The sequence below is a fragment of the Gadus chalcogrammus genome, chromosome 20 (assembly GCF_026213295.1).
Source record: "Gadus chalcogrammus isolate NIFS_2021 chromosome 20, NIFS_Gcha_1.0, whole genome shotgun sequence".
NCBI lineage: Eukaryota > Metazoa > Chordata > Actinopteri > Gadiformes > Gadidae > Gadus > Gadus chalcogrammus.
Window position 1 is genome coordinate 14,295,075 of NC_079431.1, and position 19,988 is coordinate 14,315,062.

At 43.5% G+C, this 19,988-nt stretch overlaps 4 protein-coding genes across 5 annotated transcripts; 2 read left to right on the forward strand and 2 right to left on the reverse strand.

The window, feature by feature from the left end:
• The first annotated feature begins 612 nt into the window (after positions 1-612).
• Positions 613-6,758, forward strand: fbxl3a (F-box and leucine-rich repeat protein 3a). Of its 2 annotated transcripts, none has more exons than XM_056579657.1 (5): positions 613-868; positions 1,308-1,692; positions 1,800-1,922; positions 2,325-2,496; positions 2,917-6,758. In XM_056579657.1, the coding sequence occupies exons 2-5, from the start codon at positions 1,312-1,314 to the stop codon at positions 3,555-3,557; spliced, it is 1,317 nt and encodes a 438-aa protein (XP_056435632.1). In that variant the 5' UTR covers positions 613-868; positions 1,308-1,311; the 3' UTR covers positions 3,558-6,758. The 2 variants fall into 2 exon arrangements, with proteins under 2 accessions (XP_056435632.1, XP_056435633.1); XM_056579658.1 differs by having other exon boundaries at positions 1,311-1,692.
• Positions 5,899-8,443, reverse strand: cln5 (CLN5 intracellular trafficking protein). The gene is made up of 4 exons (XM_056579660.1): positions 8,240-8,443; positions 7,838-8,012; positions 7,517-7,742; positions 5,899-7,247 (listed from the first exon to the last, which is right to left on the reverse strand). The coding sequence occupies exons 1-4, from the start codon at positions 8,353-8,355 to the stop codon at positions 6,760-6,762; spliced, it is 1,005 nt and encodes a 334-aa protein (XP_056435635.1). The 5' UTR covers positions 8,356-8,443; the 3' UTR covers positions 5,899-6,759.
• A 382-nt stretch (positions 8,444-8,825) lies between these two features.
• Positions 8,826-11,116, forward strand: zgc:162944 (uncharacterized protein LOC569993 homolog). The gene is made up of 4 exons (XM_056579661.1): positions 8,826-9,042; positions 9,307-9,478; positions 9,836-10,034; positions 10,468-11,116. The coding sequence occupies exons 1-4, from the start codon at positions 8,935-8,937 to the stop codon at positions 10,661-10,663; spliced, it is 675 nt and encodes a 224-aa protein (XP_056435636.1). The 5' UTR covers positions 8,826-8,934; the 3' UTR covers positions 10,664-11,116.
• acod1 (aconitate decarboxylase 1) lies at positions 10,932-14,453 on the reverse strand. The gene is made up of 5 exons (XM_056579656.1): positions 14,435-14,453; positions 14,085-14,246; positions 13,466-13,555; positions 12,237-12,436; positions 10,932-12,102 (listed from the first exon to the last, which is right to left on the reverse strand). Exons 1-5 carry the CDS (start codon positions 14,444-14,446, stop codon positions 11,166-11,168), a joined length of 1,401 nt encoding a protein of 466 aa, XP_056435631.1. The 5' UTR covers positions 14,447-14,453; the 3' UTR covers positions 10,932-11,165.
• Positions 14,454-19,988: the final 5,535 nt, after the last annotated feature.

The following is a 19,988-nucleotide window of genomic DNA, read 5'->3' on the forward strand; positions in this document are numbered from 1 at the left end:
CTGCTGACAAGCATTATGGAGATGCTGATTTCTTTTTGAGCAGGACGTTGCACCTACCCGCACTGCCAAAAGTAGTAATACCTTGTTTAATGACAATAGGATTACTGTGCTTGATTGGCCAGCAAACTCGCCTGATCTGAACCCCATAGAAAATGTATGGGGTATTGTCAAGAAGACGATGAGAGCCATGTTGGAATTTTGCGATGCAGGCGAGCTGAAGGCCGCTATCGATGCAACCTGGACTTCCATAGCCCCTCAGCATGGCCAAAGGCTGATCGACTCCATGCCACTCCACATTGATGCAGTAATTCATGCAAAAGGAGCCATGCTCCCTCTAATACATGCTACTAAATTATACACACTGGACCATAGGTGTAATAGTATGCATGGTTTCTGTCATGGATGTATAGGTTTTTGTAATGCATGGTTTTTCGGTGTATTTGTTTCTGAAATGCCATCGATGAAGTGATGCCTTGGCTGTTTGTGGTCTCTGTATGTAGGGTTTGACTAACCTGGTGGGCGTGTATTGTTTACGCATGGTGTGCATGCTGTAACGCGCTCTGGCCACAGCCATTTCCCCCTATTCCTCCCATAATGCACTCCTCCTGTCACAACAACACATCGCCATTTCAGGGACAGGGGAGACAAAGGTATTAGGTCAGCGCCTGTCAATACATTCAGCGGGTCATATTTCATAAGACTCTTCAGTGTCTGACTTGGTTGTTATTTTTGACTGATAGGATATCTTTGTTTGGTGTGAATGAGTTTTTCAAGCGCGGGGCCGGGTGGAACATACAAGTACGGGATCCGATTTTCTTTCTACTGCAAACAGCTAGCAAGTCGGCTAGTTCAGTGTCAACACAACAAGGTAGGACTCAAAACAGATGACATATTTTACCTTGATTGAAAAAGGCTGCATTAAGGCAATATCAGTTGAACAAACGGGTTGTCGAGCTAAACTGCTATACAACATGTCTGTCTGACGTTGTGATCATGTTATGTTGTGTTCATGTTGTGTTGCGTTAGCAGCCAGAGCAGGGGACACACAGCCGTCCACCTCGATTAAATACAAGTGCATACATCGCTACCTATACAAAACAATTAACTATTTTCAATAAGTCTCCAGCTACGCAATCCTAATCATGTTGAAAGTAGCCATATGAATGAATATAGGATATCCTTTACTCTCCTCTTATGCTATTTTTTTTGTTGTTGATAAAAGTCAGTTGTTTTCTTAATTCTTTTAGCAGGCAATTGAGGGCTATGTGTCCTGTCTTTACTGATGGTGCATGTAAAAATCTGTGTAGCAGGATGAAGAGGGTGAAAGGAGACGAGGAGGAAAGCAACAGCACATCTCATGAAAGCCCACCGGAGGTTTGCAAAAAGGTCCGGAAGCAGCTGAGTGAGGAACCAGATGAGGAGGACGTGCAGTGTGACCTCGGTTGTGACTGGACACGGCTACCTCAAGAAATCGTGCTCCACATCTTCCAGTACCTCCCGCTGCTGGACAGAGCCCCCGCCTCACAGGTGTGCCGCGGATGGAACGAGGCCTTCCACATGCCGGAGCTGTGGAGATACTTTGAGTTTGAGCTCAACCAGCCTACGAGCTCCTATCTGAAGGCCACTCATCCGGACCTCATCAAGCAGATCATCACACGGCATTCCAACCATTTACAGTATGTCAGCTTCAAGGTAATGTGCTTTTAGACATTAGTCCCAGCATTGAATCAAAATAAGGGATAATGTATTTTGAATCATTACCAATTTCACTCCTCTCGTTTGCCCTCTCTTTTCTCCAGGTTGACAGTAGCACAGAGTCAGCCGAGGCAGCGTGTGCCATTCTTTCTCAGCTGGTGAATTGTTCTCTGAAAACCCTGGGGCTGATATCCACAGCAAGGCCTAGTTTCATGGAACTGCCCAAGGTATACGTTATGATGCTACCTGCAATATGACTACAGCCAATGGACAAGAGGGAGATTGTATGAATGTTGTGTGAATGCAATGTTATGTGAATGCAAACAATGTTGACCCTAACCCTTAAGCACAGCACCCATGTTTGCATGTACATTCTGTACATGTATATTAAAAAAATACTCACTTTTAAAGATCTATTTTTGTTTTAGTTATTTGCATAATATTACGAATTTGTATCCATTCGTTATTATTTTACTGTACTGTTGCTGTTCTGACATCAACGTTTCTTATCTATTGTCCAACTTTCAATCGGTAAGGTTTTCTTGAGTACTTTCTAGGGTGAGTATTGCACATGCTAGTGGTATGAGGCTCATTCTAACAGAGCAGTGTATTCTATCCCCCTCACACAGTCCCACTTCATCTCAGCGCTGACCGTGGTGTTTGTCAACTCCAAGTCGCTGTCCTCTCTGAAGATCGACGACACACCGGTGGACGACCCGTCTCTGAAGGTGCTGGTGGCCAACAACAGCGACACCATGAAGCTGTTGAAGATGAGCAGCTGCCCCCACGTCTCGCCAGCAGGTATGTGAAGGGGCCACAGCGTTACCTCAGTCGGCCTCAGGAGAGACTTTGATTAGTGAGTCTGATTCTTGAGTCACCATTTACATTGAGTCTGTAATTCTGTAAAAAGAACAGCTTACTCCATGTATTGATCCATTTCAAGGCTGTGATTTTCTCCAGGGATTATGAAAGAGAAAGATTTGTTTTCATCTGGCATACTTGCAAACGCATACAATTTCTTGGAACCGTTTAAATAACTGGCTGGAGGGCTGCCCGTTAACTCAGTCATGGTCCGCTTGCGTGACAGACCCAGGGGGACTGCTTCTGCACAGGAAACGAGAAGCTATCAACCTTTACACATTTAGCTCAATGTCTGATAACCTCCACAGCTGCAGAACAATTGTATTGACTCACCAGGGCCTGTTCCTCGGTGCACTGCAGGCATCCTGTGCGTGGCAGACCAGTGCCACGGGCTGCGGGAGCTGGCGCTGAACTATCACCTCCTGAGCGACGAGCTGCTGCTGGCCCTCTCCTCGGAGAAGCACGTGCACCTGGAGCACCTGCGCATCGACGTGGTCAGCGACACCCCCGGCCAGCACTTCAACGCCATCAAGAAGAGCAGCTGGGAGGCCATGGTGCGCCACTCGCCCAAGTTCAACCTGGTCATGTACTTCTTCCTGTACGAGGACGAGTTCGGCCCCTTCTTCTGCGAGGAGACGCCCGTCACGCACCTGTACTTCGGCCGCTCGGTCAGCAAGGACGTGCTGGGCCGCGTGGGCCTGCACTGCCCCCGCCTGGTGGAGCTGGTGGTGTGCGCCAACGGCCTGCGGCCCCTGGACGAGGAGCTGATCCGCATCGCCCGGCACTGCACGCAGCTGTCGGCGCTCGGCCTGGGCGAGTGCGAGGTGACGTGCAGCGCCTTCGTGGAGTTTGTCAAGATGTGCGGCCGCCGCCTGTCCCAGCTGTCCATCATGGAGGAGGTGCTGATACCCGATCAGAAGTACACCCTGGACGACATCCACTGGGAGGTGTCCAAGCACCTGGGCAGGGTCTGGTTCCCGGACATGATGCCCACCTGGTAAAGGCCAGGCCACAGACTTTGGAACGGGGTGTGATCAGAGGGACTTGGAGGGGCGTTGGCTTGATGGGTCCCGTGTAGCACAGAGCCCGTCCGAGGTTCTGTAGCGGACTCCCCTGACCATCTTTTCCCTTGTAGAGGGAAGGCTGTGGGCTAGGATGTGAACTGAAAAGAGACAGACACATTATACGCCAACCAGAGGAATACTGTCTAGAGCTCGAGCTGCACACCAGAAGGTCGAGAAGGGGGTCCTCCTTCATGGGAGGAATTCAGGCCCCGATGCTTTACTTTGGACATTCATCTCACACTTCAACAGGCAGATAATTGTACCTAAACAGATGTTTTTTATGACTGTGCACATTTGAGCTACAATGAATTTGTAGCGTGCTACTTATAATCCGTATTGACACGGCCATTTGGACGTCAGTGGCTGTATATATTTAAGAGATTTTTTTGAATTTTTTTCACTACTATTCCAACACCACCATAGGCTTATCTGGCCGGTCAAAGGTAATGGAAGTCATATGGATTCTTACAGGTCATCCTGTTCTTCAAGCCATTCGATTTTCAAAAATAGAATGCTTACATTATCTTATTTACCACTAATAGAACAAAAAACGGAGGCTATGCAACCAAATTGCAACCATGTTGCAATTTTAGCATTGCAACATGGTATTTAAAAAGATAAACTGGTCAGTGTTTACTGATAACCATCAAAACACTTCCCAGAATGTCAATAATATGAATTATTATTATCAACATATCATTACACATTTCGTGGCTCCCCTGGGGTGTCCAACAATTACATTTTCAGTTATATAAATATGATAAGCACTTTTAAGATGACTTTATCAATATCTAACAAAGTATTACATTCAGGAATATAAGCTTATGATCAGCAAAATTGCACTTCAAAGTTGGCTCAAATGTAATTCAATTAAGTATGGCGGAACAGTATATATACGGGGGAAGCTAAAGCATGCTTACTGAATCAAAGTATATCTGTTATGACCATTGATGTCCTCCAGGTATCCTACAAATATTTCATGTGTTTGCAGTATCCCGAAGTGTCTTTGGGGAAGGGCTGTGAGATGATAGGAGAGGCTGTATCCAGGCCTCCGTGTAAAATGAAGGTGTACACAGTGTAGAAGGCTCTCCTGTTGCAATGGATGTTCTCCTCTGCATTTCTAGTTCTACTAAGCACCTTACACTAAAACCAAATATTGTAAAACGATAGCTTTAAAGCAAAACATGGGTTTGAGGAAGGGCAATATTTACAGAATTAACAGAATTTATAAAATATAAATTGAGAGTTTGGAGGCAGCTTAAAAATAGCCTCCACATCAATAGTGTACACTGGGAGTGCACTGATAATCTATCCGTCTCTCAGGTCTGTGGAGGCATATATGGACATATTTATATATATATATATACTGTATATGCTATTTGCCTATTTGTGAACTTAGCCCTCTCTGCTCTCTCTCTGGATAACTGCCCTCATACCTGCCAAGGTGTAGGCATCTCTGCATAGGTTTGGGATGGAAGAGACAGCCTTTTCTGAGTCACTCAGCACATCAACATCATGGACAGGAGGTTGATGTGCTGAGCGACATCATGCTGTGGTTCCTGTCAAAGGCATCCATTGGTTTCAGGTAGAAGGAAAGAGGTTTGGCAAGTGAGATGAGTCGAACGATTGTATTTTTTCCTCTTAAGGAAGTGAGAAGTGTATATAAAATACTATGTGTTTGATTAAATAGAAAATGTGTTTCTTTATGTCAGGATTTCCAATTTCCATCACCAACTGGCTTTTGTAATTTCTATAGAAGTATCCTTTTGCTAGATGGATTTTAATCTTCCCGTTGTTCTTGTCACTAGAGCTAATTAGGCAGGTCGTTTATTGATGAATGGATACTGCTTTCGTCATTTTACCTGGTGGTCTTTCAGTTATGTGTACAGCAAACAATCAATATGAAGAGCTTTTTAATGCTTCGCCTCTTTCAGTAGGTTTAAAGCTGTAGATTATCTATTTTATTTTTTGATAATGTTTAATGGTTTGTATTTTTAAAACTTTGATTGTAATCCATAACAGATGTGTTCCGTGTTCCCCCCATTTAGAACAATTAGACCTAAATATTCTTGGATCATGTTGAATAAGTGTTAAAATGGACCCAACTCAAACGTGAGGATCCATTCTTCACTTTTGGATATGTAGGCAGCGATAGTTTAAACAAATGTATTTTGCTTAATCAAGCATGTAATTTTTCTAAAGAATAAGGCTTTAATTGGGTTAGCATAGCAACAGAGATGCCCCCTCTCATCATTTAGCCACTCCTGAGCCCAATTAAACTGAAGTAAATTAAATCAAAGTTAACTGGTATTGACCAAGCAGCTATTTTAACTTTTGTTCTGTATGGCAAATGCTTTTTCAAGTTTGCTTTACCGGTTGCTTTATTGATTAAATCAATTGTTATGGACATGTGATCATGGAATAAAGAATTGTGAATGTATATGTTAACTTTACAACTTTTACTTGTTGATACGGAAATAACAAATGAACATTAATACCAGGGCTTCCAAACCTATTAGTTGGTAAAAAGGATTGTATACTTTGGGATTAGTCATTCAGACTGACTGGTCAATCTTAATTTAATTAAATACATTTTAAGTCCAAAGAACCAATCATTGCAAAACGGTGGGGTTATATCTTTAGAAGAATTGAGTGCAGATCATTCATGGTCTTCTTCAGCCTTTGGTCTTGGCTAGGGATCAAGAATTTCATTAGAATAAATTTGCCACGAATAGCAAGTGACTTCAATTACTACCAAGACACTGCTGAACATGTCCTTTTTATTACACATGTGGAAAAATGATATTTTTAGAAAATAACAGGTCATCTTATACATTAAAGGGGATCTGGGCCGCGCCAACAATAGCAACTATGGAAAACACTTTGTAACACAGATTGACTTAAAAACACAGTGGTTGAGGCAGCAGGTAATACATCCATTAGGTTAAAACATCGAGAGGAAAAATGTATGTTTCAATATACAATTTCGATACAGTCATCTGACTAAATCCTACAGAAAAATACAGTCTGAAAACATCAGACCACTCCAATAATTACAGTTGTTTGATCTTAACCAGTTAACCAGGCTTAGCATTAAATTCTTAAGGCAAATAGAGAGCAAACAGAATATAAGCATACATTAGGGTAAGGGCACCTCCTCGTAAACAATTTGCATATAGGGCGGTTTCATCGGCAGATGCCAATACTCAGAGTTGTAATAAAGGTAGAAGTTCTTGTGCACCACCACCTTCTCATAAATGTCCACTAAACTAATGGCAAAGTCTACGTAGGACTGGTGGGGCCTGAAGGTGTAGTAGAATTTCTGGATGTCTGCTGCCAGGTCTTTCATGGAGGGCTGTCCGAATATGGTGCTGTCGTTCCCAAGGTAGGTGGGCTCTCCACTGTACAGGTAGACCTTGGTGTATTTGGTCGGGGAGCTGCTGGACAGTTTGGCCCCGAGGTCGGCCAGCTTCCTGTAGGTGCGGTGGACAAACTGGGAGCAGTCGAAGGACTCGAACCACACCGTGGCGTTCGGGCCCGGGTCGGAGCGCACCGTCCACGTTTCGTAGTAGATTCCCGTCTGGTTATCCTCCTGCACCCACTGGGCCATGTCATTAAACATGTCACCTGGGGGAGGACATGATCACAGGGGGATCACCACAATGACACGCTTATTCCTGGTCTGTGGCTTCCGCTTGCTTCCACTCGGTTATTTGTATTTTGAAATGTATTTAACCTTTATTTCTCAATGACTCTCTGAGATTTATAACCGATTTTCAAGAGAAACCTTGCCAAGAGCAGCATAACCATATCGCACACTGCCATGGAAGCCTTCATTTCTATAAATAGCTATTCTTTATAGTGTGCCGAAGATATTTTTGAAACTTTTTTCTTACCAGTGATGACTCCAATTTTTTCCAGGGTGCCATTTTGAGACCAGTGCACATCATCTACGCCCTCGAAGAAGCACGCAGCACCCTGGTTGCACCAAAACGGAGCACTGGCGTTGGCTCTCAGGTGAGGGAAAGTGCAGTTGCCCAGCTGGAACAGCTCGTACCACTCCATCGTGTAGTTACTCTCAGTCTCAGCGCTGCTGAATCCGATGGCATCATGCATAATATGCTGTATAATAACAAAGACAGACCAATGAATATACAATGTATGATGATGACTCTGTGATGCTAAGCATATATATCCCACTTACTTTTTCTACTTACAAATTTGCCCATTAAATCTCCATACTTGAACTCCCATACTGGTGCTTGCAGTCGATATACTGAAATGCTATCAGTGTCCCTCATGTAGGGTATTCGTCCATCTCGATCACCATTAGGGCAAAATGGGTACAGGGCTTCGCAGTACGAATCCACATCTGGCCTTTCATCAACCCGCCTTTGACAAAATTACATGTAATACAAGCATTAAAAAAACCATATAAAAGCTTTCGTAAATATTTGAGTTTTGTCTCTCGTATGCAGGAAATGCTATCGGAATACCACCAACAAGTTTCAAGAATATGTAGGCCTATCTGAAGTGTAGCAACGTTTATATGAAAGTGGAAAGTCACATGATTGTGGTTGAGCTGGGACCCCATCCCAAGTCAGAGAGGTTCGTTGTACCTGTATGGGACGGGCCACCTCGACGACTGTTGAGAGAGAGGTCTGGTATGTGCCCTCACATAGAGGCACGACAACAGATCCAGAGTAAAACACAGAAGCGTCAGTAGAAATCTCATGTCAGAACTCACGCACACAGGAACCGAATATGATCAGAAAGTTGGACGGAAAGTCCTCATAGCGCCACTTCCCTGTATACAGTCGGTGACGTACAGGTCACATGGTCTTGTTTATCATGGGCAGTCATGCGGTTGAGGTTAAAAAGTTCTTAACTAATTACATAGACGTAGACTAACCAGGTAACCAGTACGGATATTCTTCTTAAAATAGAAATTATAAATATATAATGTAGCCTATACTTGTATACATGCCTAAAATGGATCGAATCTGATATGAAGTACTTTTATTAAACTAAATTATATGTGCAAATCAGTTGTATTTTTAAGTATATATTTAAAGCACATTTAATTATTTATTAATGTAGTGAGCATGGGGATTATCATAGACGTTTAATGAATAATACAGCCACACATGTATGCAATTTGGGCTTGTTTTAATCATCCGCTAAAGTAGAGGGCGCTATGGTCATAACACGTTACATTACAATCTCACACGCTTGACAACAAGTCTTCTCGAGCCGGTTGTTTTGTACTTGAGGCATCGGGTCGTCGATAATAACAACACACTATCATCTCAGCATGGGGAAGCGCGTCGCTGTAGTGCTCGCAGGCTGCGGAGTATTCGATGGCACTGAAATCCATGAAGCCTCCGCTGTTTTGGTCCATCTCAGCAGAGGGGATGCAAGTGTACGTACAATGTTGCTAGTGTTTTGCAGTCATACACTAGCTAGCCCCATGTGTGACCCGATTACCCTCCATAATATTGGCCCACCTACTATTACTACAATATTCAATAGTAGTTTATTACTTATTGATGTAACATATTTTGGCTATCCTAAATGTTTAATTTTGCAATCCAAAATTCCAACAAACGACAATGTTTTTGTTTACATTGTTTTTCTTTGTTTACATTTTTATTATCGGTGATCAATAAATGGCAACTCCGTGCAGGTGAAAATGTTTGCCCCCAACGTGGATCAGATGCATGTGGTGGACCACATGAAAGGCGGTCCCACGGAGGAGAAGAGAAACGTGTTGGTGGAGAGTGCCAGGCTGGCACGAGGAGACATTCAGGATCTGTCTAAACTCCTCGTCAAAGACTATGATGCCATCATTTTCCCAGGTGCAGGGTTGCCCAGGCAACTGTGATCCAAATTATGTTGATAGCCTGCTGAACGGATGCCCCTGGCCTTCGTTGTGTCCTCTTTGCTTCACATGCTCCCAATAAGGGATGAAACAAATCATGAATTCAGGGAGTGAAACAGCCCTGCCAAATTTAGATTAACTTAAAATTATATTGAGTTAATACTTTATGATACCATTATTTTTCTTATTTCCCACAGCCCAAGGCTAGTATAACTTTAAGTAGTATAACTTTCATAACAATGTGAAAAATATAGAGCGACGACTTATCAATCGTTTTTTTTTTTGGTTGAAAAATTAACAAAAGTTTTTGGTCCTCCCATGGTCGGTTTTGCAGGCGGCTTCGGCGCGGCTAAGAACCTGTGCACCTGGGCTACAGAGGGGAAGGACTGCAGTGTCAACGTGGAGGTGAAGGGGGTTCTCCAGGCCTTCCACGGTGAGGGCAAGGCCATTGGCCTCTGCTGCATCTCCCCCGTCCTGGCAGCCAAGGTCTTCCCCGGCTGCGAGGTCACAGTCGGCCGCGAGAACGACGACAAGTAGGTTTGCTTAGGTACACCTGGATGTGTCTTCCTTAACCTGCATTGTTCCGCTGCTTGCACAAAGTGCCCCAACAAATACCAACAGCCAGTTTAAGAACGATGGCCAAAGTTGGCTAACGCCGATTCAACAAGAAATGCGACCCGACAACCACCAGTGTCCTGTGCACAAACACACAATGTTGTGTTTGTTGGGGCAGTGGGGAAGCACCTTTACATGTCTGCTGTATGTTTCGTCTCGCTATCTAAAACTGACTATCTTATAAACAATTACAAACTAGAACGTAACAGTGTGTAACTGAATGGGGCAGTCTGTTACTGATGCTGGAAAAGTATTTCATCTTTGGTGCACATAGTTCACACATGGCGTCCGTATATTAGCTTTTACGCGCTGTTACAGTCCTAAGGCGTGTTGGCTTCATTCTTTGTACAGATACCCCAACACCACGGATACAGCGGCGGCCATCGTCCAGTTGGGCTGCACGCACGTGAGCAAGAGCGTGGCCGAGAGCCACGTGGACGAGAAGAACAAAGTGGTCACCACCTGTGCTTTTATGTGTGACGCGCCCCTCCACGAGATCTTCGATGGCATAGGCACCATGGTGCAGGCTGTGCTGAAGCTAGCCTGATTTCCCTTTGACTGGGATGAATGCTGGAAAATGAACGCACTTAGTTGCATGCACTCTGCTGTAAGAGCCCACTGGCCAAAACCAGTATAAACCTGATCATAATATTACTGACGACCAGTAGCAGAATCATGTGACCATTCTAACTGTTCTCTTGATGCAAGCCAACAAGAGTTATGTTTGCGTCCTCCAGGCGGATTTGTAGGAGGAAATGAAAGTCAAATAAAGTAAATTCCCTTTCTCATAGGGAAACAGGAGTAGTTTGGTTTATGAGAAGCATTGTCATTTGTCAGCATTATTTATTTTCCATTCACATCTAATAAGATATTGCACAATACATCTTACTGCAAGACAGTAAGGTATTGTCACACAAATTCAAAGACATTACAAAATCGTAATTTTCAATGCATATGTTTTCTGTGATTGAAATAAATATATAAAGCTCTAACAAACAAAATATATAACTAATGTATATCCAGATCTAAATACTTTTAAGACTTTAAGCCTATTGATTACTTGTCATCTGGAGGTATAAACCAAGAGCAGAAGAGTCTGTGATTCGCTCCATGTTTCCCACGACGTCCAAGAGGCCCTCCAACCCCTCAGACGACAGCACGGTGGACGCGTTGTTTCTAAACTTCCTCTCCAGGTCTTCTTGGCTCAGCGGCCGTCTCCAGTGGCCGTAGAACGTGTCGCACCTTCCCGCGTACCTGTTCCCCAGGTGTGTTTCTATGACGACTTCACAGTACATCTTGTCGAAGCTGGGGTGGTTGTCCTCGGGGCTTTCCACCCAGACCTTGGACAGAAGTTCCCTGAGGGCAGGCCGGTTCCTCTGAGCGTCGCTGAAGGACTCCACCGTCACCCGGTCGTCCAGCAGGGCCGAGCAGGCGTTGAACTGGAAGGAGTGCCTGGCCTGGTGCTCCGAGGACGGGCAGGTGCGGTTGATGTACTTGGAGGCCGGCACTCTCAGCGTCACGCTCCTGACCTGGTCGAGGTGGTTGGTGTTGTTGGAAGACTCTCCTCCGCTCCGGAGCTCAGCCTTGGCCGCTAACGCCGCCTCTGCCACCCAGTGCATCCCCAAGTGAGCAGGGAAGCTCTTGACGGCCACGCTCTGACTCTCCAGGGCCCATTCGAAGCCCCCGACGTCAGCCATCGCAGAGGGGTTGTACTCGTTGAAGAAAACCCCGAAACCGGACTCCAAGTCCAGGACGTCCGGGTTCCCCTCCAGCCCCATCCAGGCCAGCCGAGCGGCCTCCAGCCCTCTGCCCGCGGCGTTCCCCATGTGGAGAGGCTTGGTCGGGGTGGCAGCGTTGGCCAAGGGGGAACCAGCGGACGATGCTGCGATGGCCAGAGCGTGAGTGCACTGGGCTGGGGACAGACCCAGGAGATTGGCTGAGGCTGCTGCACTTCCCATCACACCAACTACAGTGGGTGGATGGAATCTAAAAGTTGTGAGAAAAAAAACAACTTTTAGCACCATGTGTTGCTGTATAGTCAAATCATCAGTCTCACTGGTGTAAGCAAAGCAGGAAATAGCTTCAAGATAGGTTTGGTTTATTAACAAACCGGGCCCTACCTTTGAGGGATGTTGAGGGCTTCCCTGGAGAAGCTCAGCAGTCGGCCTTGTACCTCGATGCCAATGTTGAAGGCCAGGATCAGGTCTAGTCCAGTGAGCTTCCTGGGAAGGACCTCGGCCAAGGCCAGGACCGCAGGGAGAATGGCCCCAGATGGATGAGTGGCCGGGTGCCACGTGTCATCAAAGTCCATAGAATGAACCTGCAGTGTGGGGAGATCAGAGATCAAATCGGGTTTGTCAAGGGGAAGAACACCTTCACATACACATTATGCCTGTGCATATGTCCTATCGCAGTCTAGCAGGCCAAAGATGAACTATGAATGAATGTCCTGTTATTGGAATATAATGTACAACATTGATCAGCTGAAATGTATTCCTCTGCAGACAGTGCTTTGAGCGTATTGGTTTGGCGTTGTCAAGGAAACATCTGGTCGATAGTTGTTTTGGATCTTAAATCTTGGATTTTTAGCACATTCATCCAAAACCAAAAAGAAAATAAGTGGCAGATATCCGGTTTTTGAAGAAGAATGCACAACCTTGAATGCAATATTGAATATTCTGAATCATTCAACCCTTCTATGGTATGAGAATACTGCATAATAGTTGAAATCAAGTTTCTAAAACAATCGTTTGTTTTGTCTGCACAATGATTGTGTTTGAGTCGACAAAATGTTGATCTAGGATGAAGAAAACTTGCTCTCATATCAATGAAATATAAATGATTATTTGCATTGTCCTCTAGTCTAGAGGAAATTCTGTGTTTCCAAAAAGATTTTGAATGAGTAATGATACAAATGAACCAAAAGCATTATTACAACTAGGAAAGCCCCCCCACACACACACACACACACACACACACACACACACACACACACACACACACACACACACACACACACTCTGTTATGATGATGAGACCCAGGGCAGTTGCTACGATTCCTGGGCCCCTAGACAAGATTTACTGATGGGCCCCCCTGTGCTGAATTGTTGACGGGGGGGGGCGATGTAAGGAGCAATTGTTGACGGGGGGGGGGGGGGGGGGTGGAAGGAGCAATTGTTGACGAGGGAGAAATTGTTGACGGGGGGGGGGGGGGGGGGGGGGGGGCGCTATGGTAGTACTATGGGCTGGTAGTAAAATAAAAAAATAAAAATATATTTTTTTTTTTGTGGGCCCCCCCTGGGCTGTGGGCCCCTAGAATCGTCATCACCTTTCACCCCTTATGACCTACCGCGACACCGTTGACGAAGGCAGCGTGCTGCGGGGGCAGGGCCGTCTCTGCCCTCCCCCAGACCTGGCTCTGATCCCTCGATGTAAAGCTCTGCAATAAAACACTCTGTATGACTAAAGGATAAAACAAGATTGTTTGTACCGTCAGGAGGAGATAAATGCTAAATGCATCACAGGGGATTTCCATGGCACAGTAGTGTACAGCTTTTGTAGAAAAGATCTGAAGAGAACAGTGTGGATTTGGGGATATACAGCACATGTGCTCAATTATCAATAATTTCCATCAAAACATGTTTGTATCTATATATTTATATTATGTTTTGTGTGTGTGGCATAAGTTATTATTAGTTATTCAGCCATGCAGATGCTTTTGTCTCTGAGAATTCAGATACAGTTGATTAAGAAATAGTGGTGAGGCATATTACTCAAGGATATAACTAGGTACAGGTAAGCTGTGAACATCGGGGATCAAACAGAGCCTTTCTGCTGGGAGTTGAACACGTAAACCACTACAACATTCTCGCCCTTCTAGATCTTGTTCATGCGAGTTTCCTTTAGATGCAATTCATTTCGTATACAGCCGATGAAATATTCAGTTCACAGGATGGAGGTCACAGTACCTGGCTGTACCGGAGGGCTTTGTTGTAGACGTCCGTCTGGGTGCCGATCAGCCCCACCCCCAGGGTGTCCAGCATCATCCTCTTGCTCCGGGAGATCACTCGCTCTGTCAGGTGGCCCCTGCCCAGACCACTGATCGCGGCCCCAAAACTTCTGGTAACATTCTGGGAAAAAACAACAAAGTTATGTTGAGGATTCCCATCCAGCCTAGTAGATCACCAACCTTGAGGGAAAATGCTCAAAATACGTATTGGAAAGGCATTCAAAATGGTTAATCAAGTTGTAATTCGATTTTTATTTTATTTTAATTGGCAAAGCATTAAAAATAATAAATGTATTCGATCTGTGATACCTTGCGCAGCATGTTTTGGTTCCTCCCGTGGTAATGATTAAAAATAATGTAACTCAAGTTGAGGGCGGGTCACTTAAATACAATACGGCCTACCCACTCGAATAATGACGGGCCACGGAGATTTTCCCGAATGACCACTGAGGATTTCTTTCTGAGGAGGAAGTTTAACCATTCAAACCATAATCATCAACAATTACAATCAGATTCAAAATCAGCATGTAATTTTATTACAACTTATTGTAGTAGCCTGCACAAGAACACAAGAATACAATTCTTAGGCTTGGTTCCTCAACAGCCACAAGATAATGTAAATAAAGATAAGTAAAAAATAACATGTAACAAATATGTAAAAAGTAATGTGTTGATATGAATAAACAAAAAATTCCATTAAGGTACATTCAGATCTCATTTTGATGTGTCAAATCTATTCAAATTTCATATTATGAACCATTAAAGTAAAAAACTAGTTGGTATTAATGTCATTATTTTTTATCTATTGCCAATAGGTAAAAACCAAAAACCTTGTGCTTTCAGTTCTACAGTGTTGGGGAACTAGACAGCAAGCTTTAGGGAACTAGATTGCCTCACCAAAAGACACTGGGAAGTTTCCGGGTGGCTGTCTAGTTTTCAGTCTATTTTATTAAATTGGCCCCTTTCAGAGAAACTCCAGACATCTCCTCCTTGACTGATGAGGAGACATTTATTGAATGCTTGAAATGTAATAGCCTACGTTTTGATGAAAACTATTTCGATCCCTGTGGTATGTGCGTGGCGTGCTAGGTATGACTCGGAGAGTGGTAAATGTTCAACGCATGGTTTATTCCAGAGAAACAAGGTAAACGGTAAACGGGCTTGCGTTCTGGGCCCGTTTCCCGATAACGATGGATCCACACTCGTACGATCATTCTCACGACGGATCTTGTGATCCATCGTAAATTTCTTTGGAGCGTTTCCCGAAACACGACACGGTGCTGAAATGGGCTTAAAGCGTTAAAATATCTCCCCATCAAGGCCAACAGCAGAGTAGCATACGAATAGAATAGACTGCAATAATATGAATGCTAAAGATTAAAACACAATTGATTAGGCCTAGGCTGACATATGCATCAGTCCTAATCCTGAATGCAGTTTGTGTACATTTTTTCAGGGCATTTTTCCCCCCTGAAATAATTCCATATTAACAAAAATCAAAAATAGCTTGTGTGACAACTACATTTATCTTGTCGTGTTGTCCTACTTACTACGGTGAGGGTTTCGTGTAATTTAGCCACCAGAGGGCGCCCCCGACACATTTACCGCCTGAGGCGATATATTTTTCAAGATAGGGCCCCTAACGCGGTCTGGGCCCCTGTGCAGTGCACCGGTTGCACCGTCGATATTTACGCCACTGTCTTCTGTCATTGATCAATATGAGGACATTTTAAAAACCAATGGTTGAATTAAAATCAGAAGGAGACAGCAAGTGCAGCTCGAAAGTGACCTCCCACACAAGAGCAATGGAATCATTTGATTTTATTATATGCCTTGTGACGTGGCGTTTGATCGGAAGCCTACATCTGAGCTGCGCATGTATTTTTGGAATTTTAAATTGCTGCAATAAATTATGTTGTTGTTGACTTCTAACATGTCTCTATCTTTGCTGTTTAGTCTATGAGTAATATATCGGCGATAACCACTGTTTTTGGTTGCGAAATAACGCCAGCTGGGCATGTCCACTGGTGACGCTGTCACGCCAAAATTGTACCGGGGGCGAAAATTGTACCGCCTACGTAATCCGCGTTCGAAAATTAGCTAGACTACAAGCTAGCTAGACTACATACACTTTAAACACTCAGTTTACTAGCTAAATTCGATTAAACAATTAAATACAATACAAATATAAACTACGATACACTTTAAACATTCAGTTTACTAGCTAAATTCGACTAAACAATTAAATACAATACAAATTAGGGCTTTGACTTTTGCCCAAAAATCATATTCGAAGTTCGTTTGTTTATTAATATTAACATTCAAATATTTATTAATAATATTTTGACCATTAAATGCCTTCAGTAAGACCTGGATTGGGCTTCGCGAGGTTTGTTTACTGGCGTTGCTATGGTTACCGGTCTTGCGTGTTCCAACGGTTTATAAGGTTTCTAAAAATCGCTGTCCAATCAATACTTCATTCACTGCCTCTTCCGTGGTCATTACAATATTATGAATAGACTGCGTCGGGTTCTCCGACGTCTCTCCCTCTTGGCCTGCCCATAACAGGTTTGAATATTAAGGGCTGCCTAATATTATTTGAATTTTGATATATTTTTTGATATTCAAATTATATTCGAATAACGAAGTTCGGAGTCAAAGCCCTAATACAAATATAAACTACGATACACTTTAAACATTCAGTTTACTAGCTAAATTCGATTAAACAATTAAATACAATACAAATATAAAGTAAAAACAAGTGTTATCTGTATTATGTTATTTCGTCTTGATGAGCGCAAATGTTTTTTGAAACCTGCCTGGCAACGGACAATCGCGTCGAACGATGACGTAATGTTTCGCCGCGGAGGGCTGTACAATTTTCGCCCCCGGTACAATTTTGGTGTGACAACGCCACTGAGGCTATAGTAGGCTAAAGGCCCATTCACACCCTACTGTAACTGTAACGGACTGTTTCGTCCGGTCCCGGAGGTATGAATCGGCCTTTAGCATCCTTTAGCATTCTTCATCATTTACCTCCTTCCCCTCAGCAATATCTTCTGCAAATTTGACATTCATTTCCACTGTTATGCTGATGACACCCAGCTTTACCTCTCTACCAAGCCCTCGTCCGCTCTCCCGCCCACTTCCCTTACTGATTGCATCACAACATCAATAACATCACCAGATCTGCCTATTACCATCTACGCAACATCAACCACTTCCGCCCATCCCTCACACCCCATAGCACAGCCATCCTTGTTCACACCCTGGTCACTTCCCGCATCGATTACTGTAACTCCCTCCTCTTTGGTATCCCCCTCAAGTCCATCCGTAAGTTTCAACTGGTCCAGGACTCTGCCGCTCGCATCATCACCAGAACCCCCTCCATTAATCACATCACTCCTGTCCTTCAGCAGCTTCACTGGCTCCCGATCAAAACCCGCATCCATTTCAAGATTCTGCTCCTCACCTTCAAGGCCCTCCACAACCTCGCCCCTCCATACATTTGTGAACTCATGCACACCAACACACCCACCCTTACTCTCCGGTCCTCCTCTTCCATTCAACTCACTGTACCACCCGCCCGCCTGGTCACCATGGGGTCCAGGGCATTCAGCCGATCTGCCCCCCACCTCTGGAACACCCTCCCACCTGATATCCGTAACTCTGACACTCTCTCCACTTTTAAGTCCGTTCTAAAAACACATCTTTTTAAACTGACATTTTCAATCTAATTCAATGTCTCCCACCCATTTCACCCCACTTGTGTAAATAGTTTTAATGTATCTTGTTCTTGTGTTTTTTATGATTGTTGATTTTATTTTTTAACATTGCCCTGTAAGGTGACCTTGAGTGCTATGAAAGGCGCCCTCAAATAAAATGTATTATTATTATTATTATTATGATCCTACGAGTACCCCTGTGTTAGTGCCATTTTGCCATATTGTAATTTAGACTCAGATTTAGATATTATATTATTTAGATGAATATTTAGTGATTGATCATTATATTGATTGACTAGTTGTTTTGCATCGTTTTGCATTCTAGTTTAATAACTGTTTAGTTTACTTGCTTTCATTGATTAGAATTATTAGAGATGCATAGGATACAGTATATTAGTTGCTTTAGAGCGCGCTGTTATGACGCAGGGATTCGCGCATTTAGGGAATTATTTTGTATTTGTATCTTTTGTTTCATTCAGTAAAGATGGAGCGAACACAGTTTTTCTACTGTTGTTTCAACACGGTAAACACGCGTAGACCTCAGCCTTTCTGTCATAGAGTGGTTAAGTGACTGAATGTGTTGAGAGATATTTACTGATCAGTGATCACTACAAGGGAACTTTAGCCACTACACCCTGTAGTCCTCGTTAGCTACGAGCGTTTTCACGACGTTCGCTACCAACGACGCTTACGAGAAACAGTGTGAAAACTGTCCGATGCTCGTACGACGCACTTGACGATCCACTTAGGCTATCGATGCTTTCGGGAAACGGGGCCCTGGAGGTGGTTCATGAAACATCTGGCAAACACAGGTAAACAAACAGTTATTATCGGGAGTGGGCGGAGTGGTAAATAAGCCACGCCTACACATTCTAAAATTTACCCAGGTAAACCTTTGGTCCGTCTTGGCAAAGTGGCCATTTTTGTAGTCTTTAACTTATAAATCATTAAAACCTCATATGGTGTTGTCCATTATGTGGTGAAGACACCATTCATAACTGTGGTTAGACAGTTTCCATACACTGTAGCTATGTAGGGGAGAGCCGGGTCAATTGAAACACTTTTAAATTAAACGTCTTTTTCAAAGATGACGTTACGTATACAAATAATTTTAACATGTGATCAACAACTCACAGGTGTGTTCTCTTAATTACAAGTGAAATTTAATACATATGTTGGATGATCAAGCTGTTTTTTAACTTTGAACGCAAGTTGACATTTGTTTCAAACGCCCCGCCTAGTCGGGACGTTTGAAACACACATGCGGGAATGAAACAGCATATTTTAAAAATAATCTATTGCCCTTACTCTTGTTTTTACGCTACATACCAGACAACATACTAGTGTATGTCATTGCTAAAATTTCACATAATTCCGCATAATATAAATAGGTCAAAATATATTTTTGACCCGTGCGTAATTGTCAAGATGCACATTTCGGTTAAAACTCACCTTTCTTCTTTTGGACGACTAAATTTGCATTAAATTTACTTATTTCCCTGTCCTAAGTCATGTTTAAGGATACACAGTTGAACATCCTTTTATTTATTTTAAACAAAAACTACCAGGTCAACAGGATATCACGAGACCTGTTACATCTGAAATGTATCCAAGCGCCGCACGGGGTTAATTTCTTTGACACGCTCAGCCCGGCGCACAGAAGCATCCTGCACATTTACATGAACATTACGTTGAAATCATAATAAGCAGAACTTTGACACTCTAGATGATGGATGGTAATGGCCATGTGTCGTGACCAAGAGCACGGGTGTAGAAGACTAGCCTATAGCTTATACCCAGCAGTTCTTAAGTGTGCATGTCCACTAAATTAAATTATTATTGTCATAATTTAATGTAGCCATTGTTATTTTGGATGCGTTACAATGATGGACGAAAAGTAGGCCTACCCTGCAAAATATTTAATAGCCAAGCTCCCACTCATAGCCTAACCCAGGCCTCATAGTTAGTTAGTTAATCAGTCTATAATGTTAAGTGAATTGTGCTGTAGGCCTACATTCACAGTATTTCCACTGCAAACTAGTGAAGACACATGGACAGTATAGTAGGCTGAATATTTTTATTCTTTGTCACACAGGTGACACAGGTAGTGTGTGTTACCGGTCCCAAGTGGCCAGGAC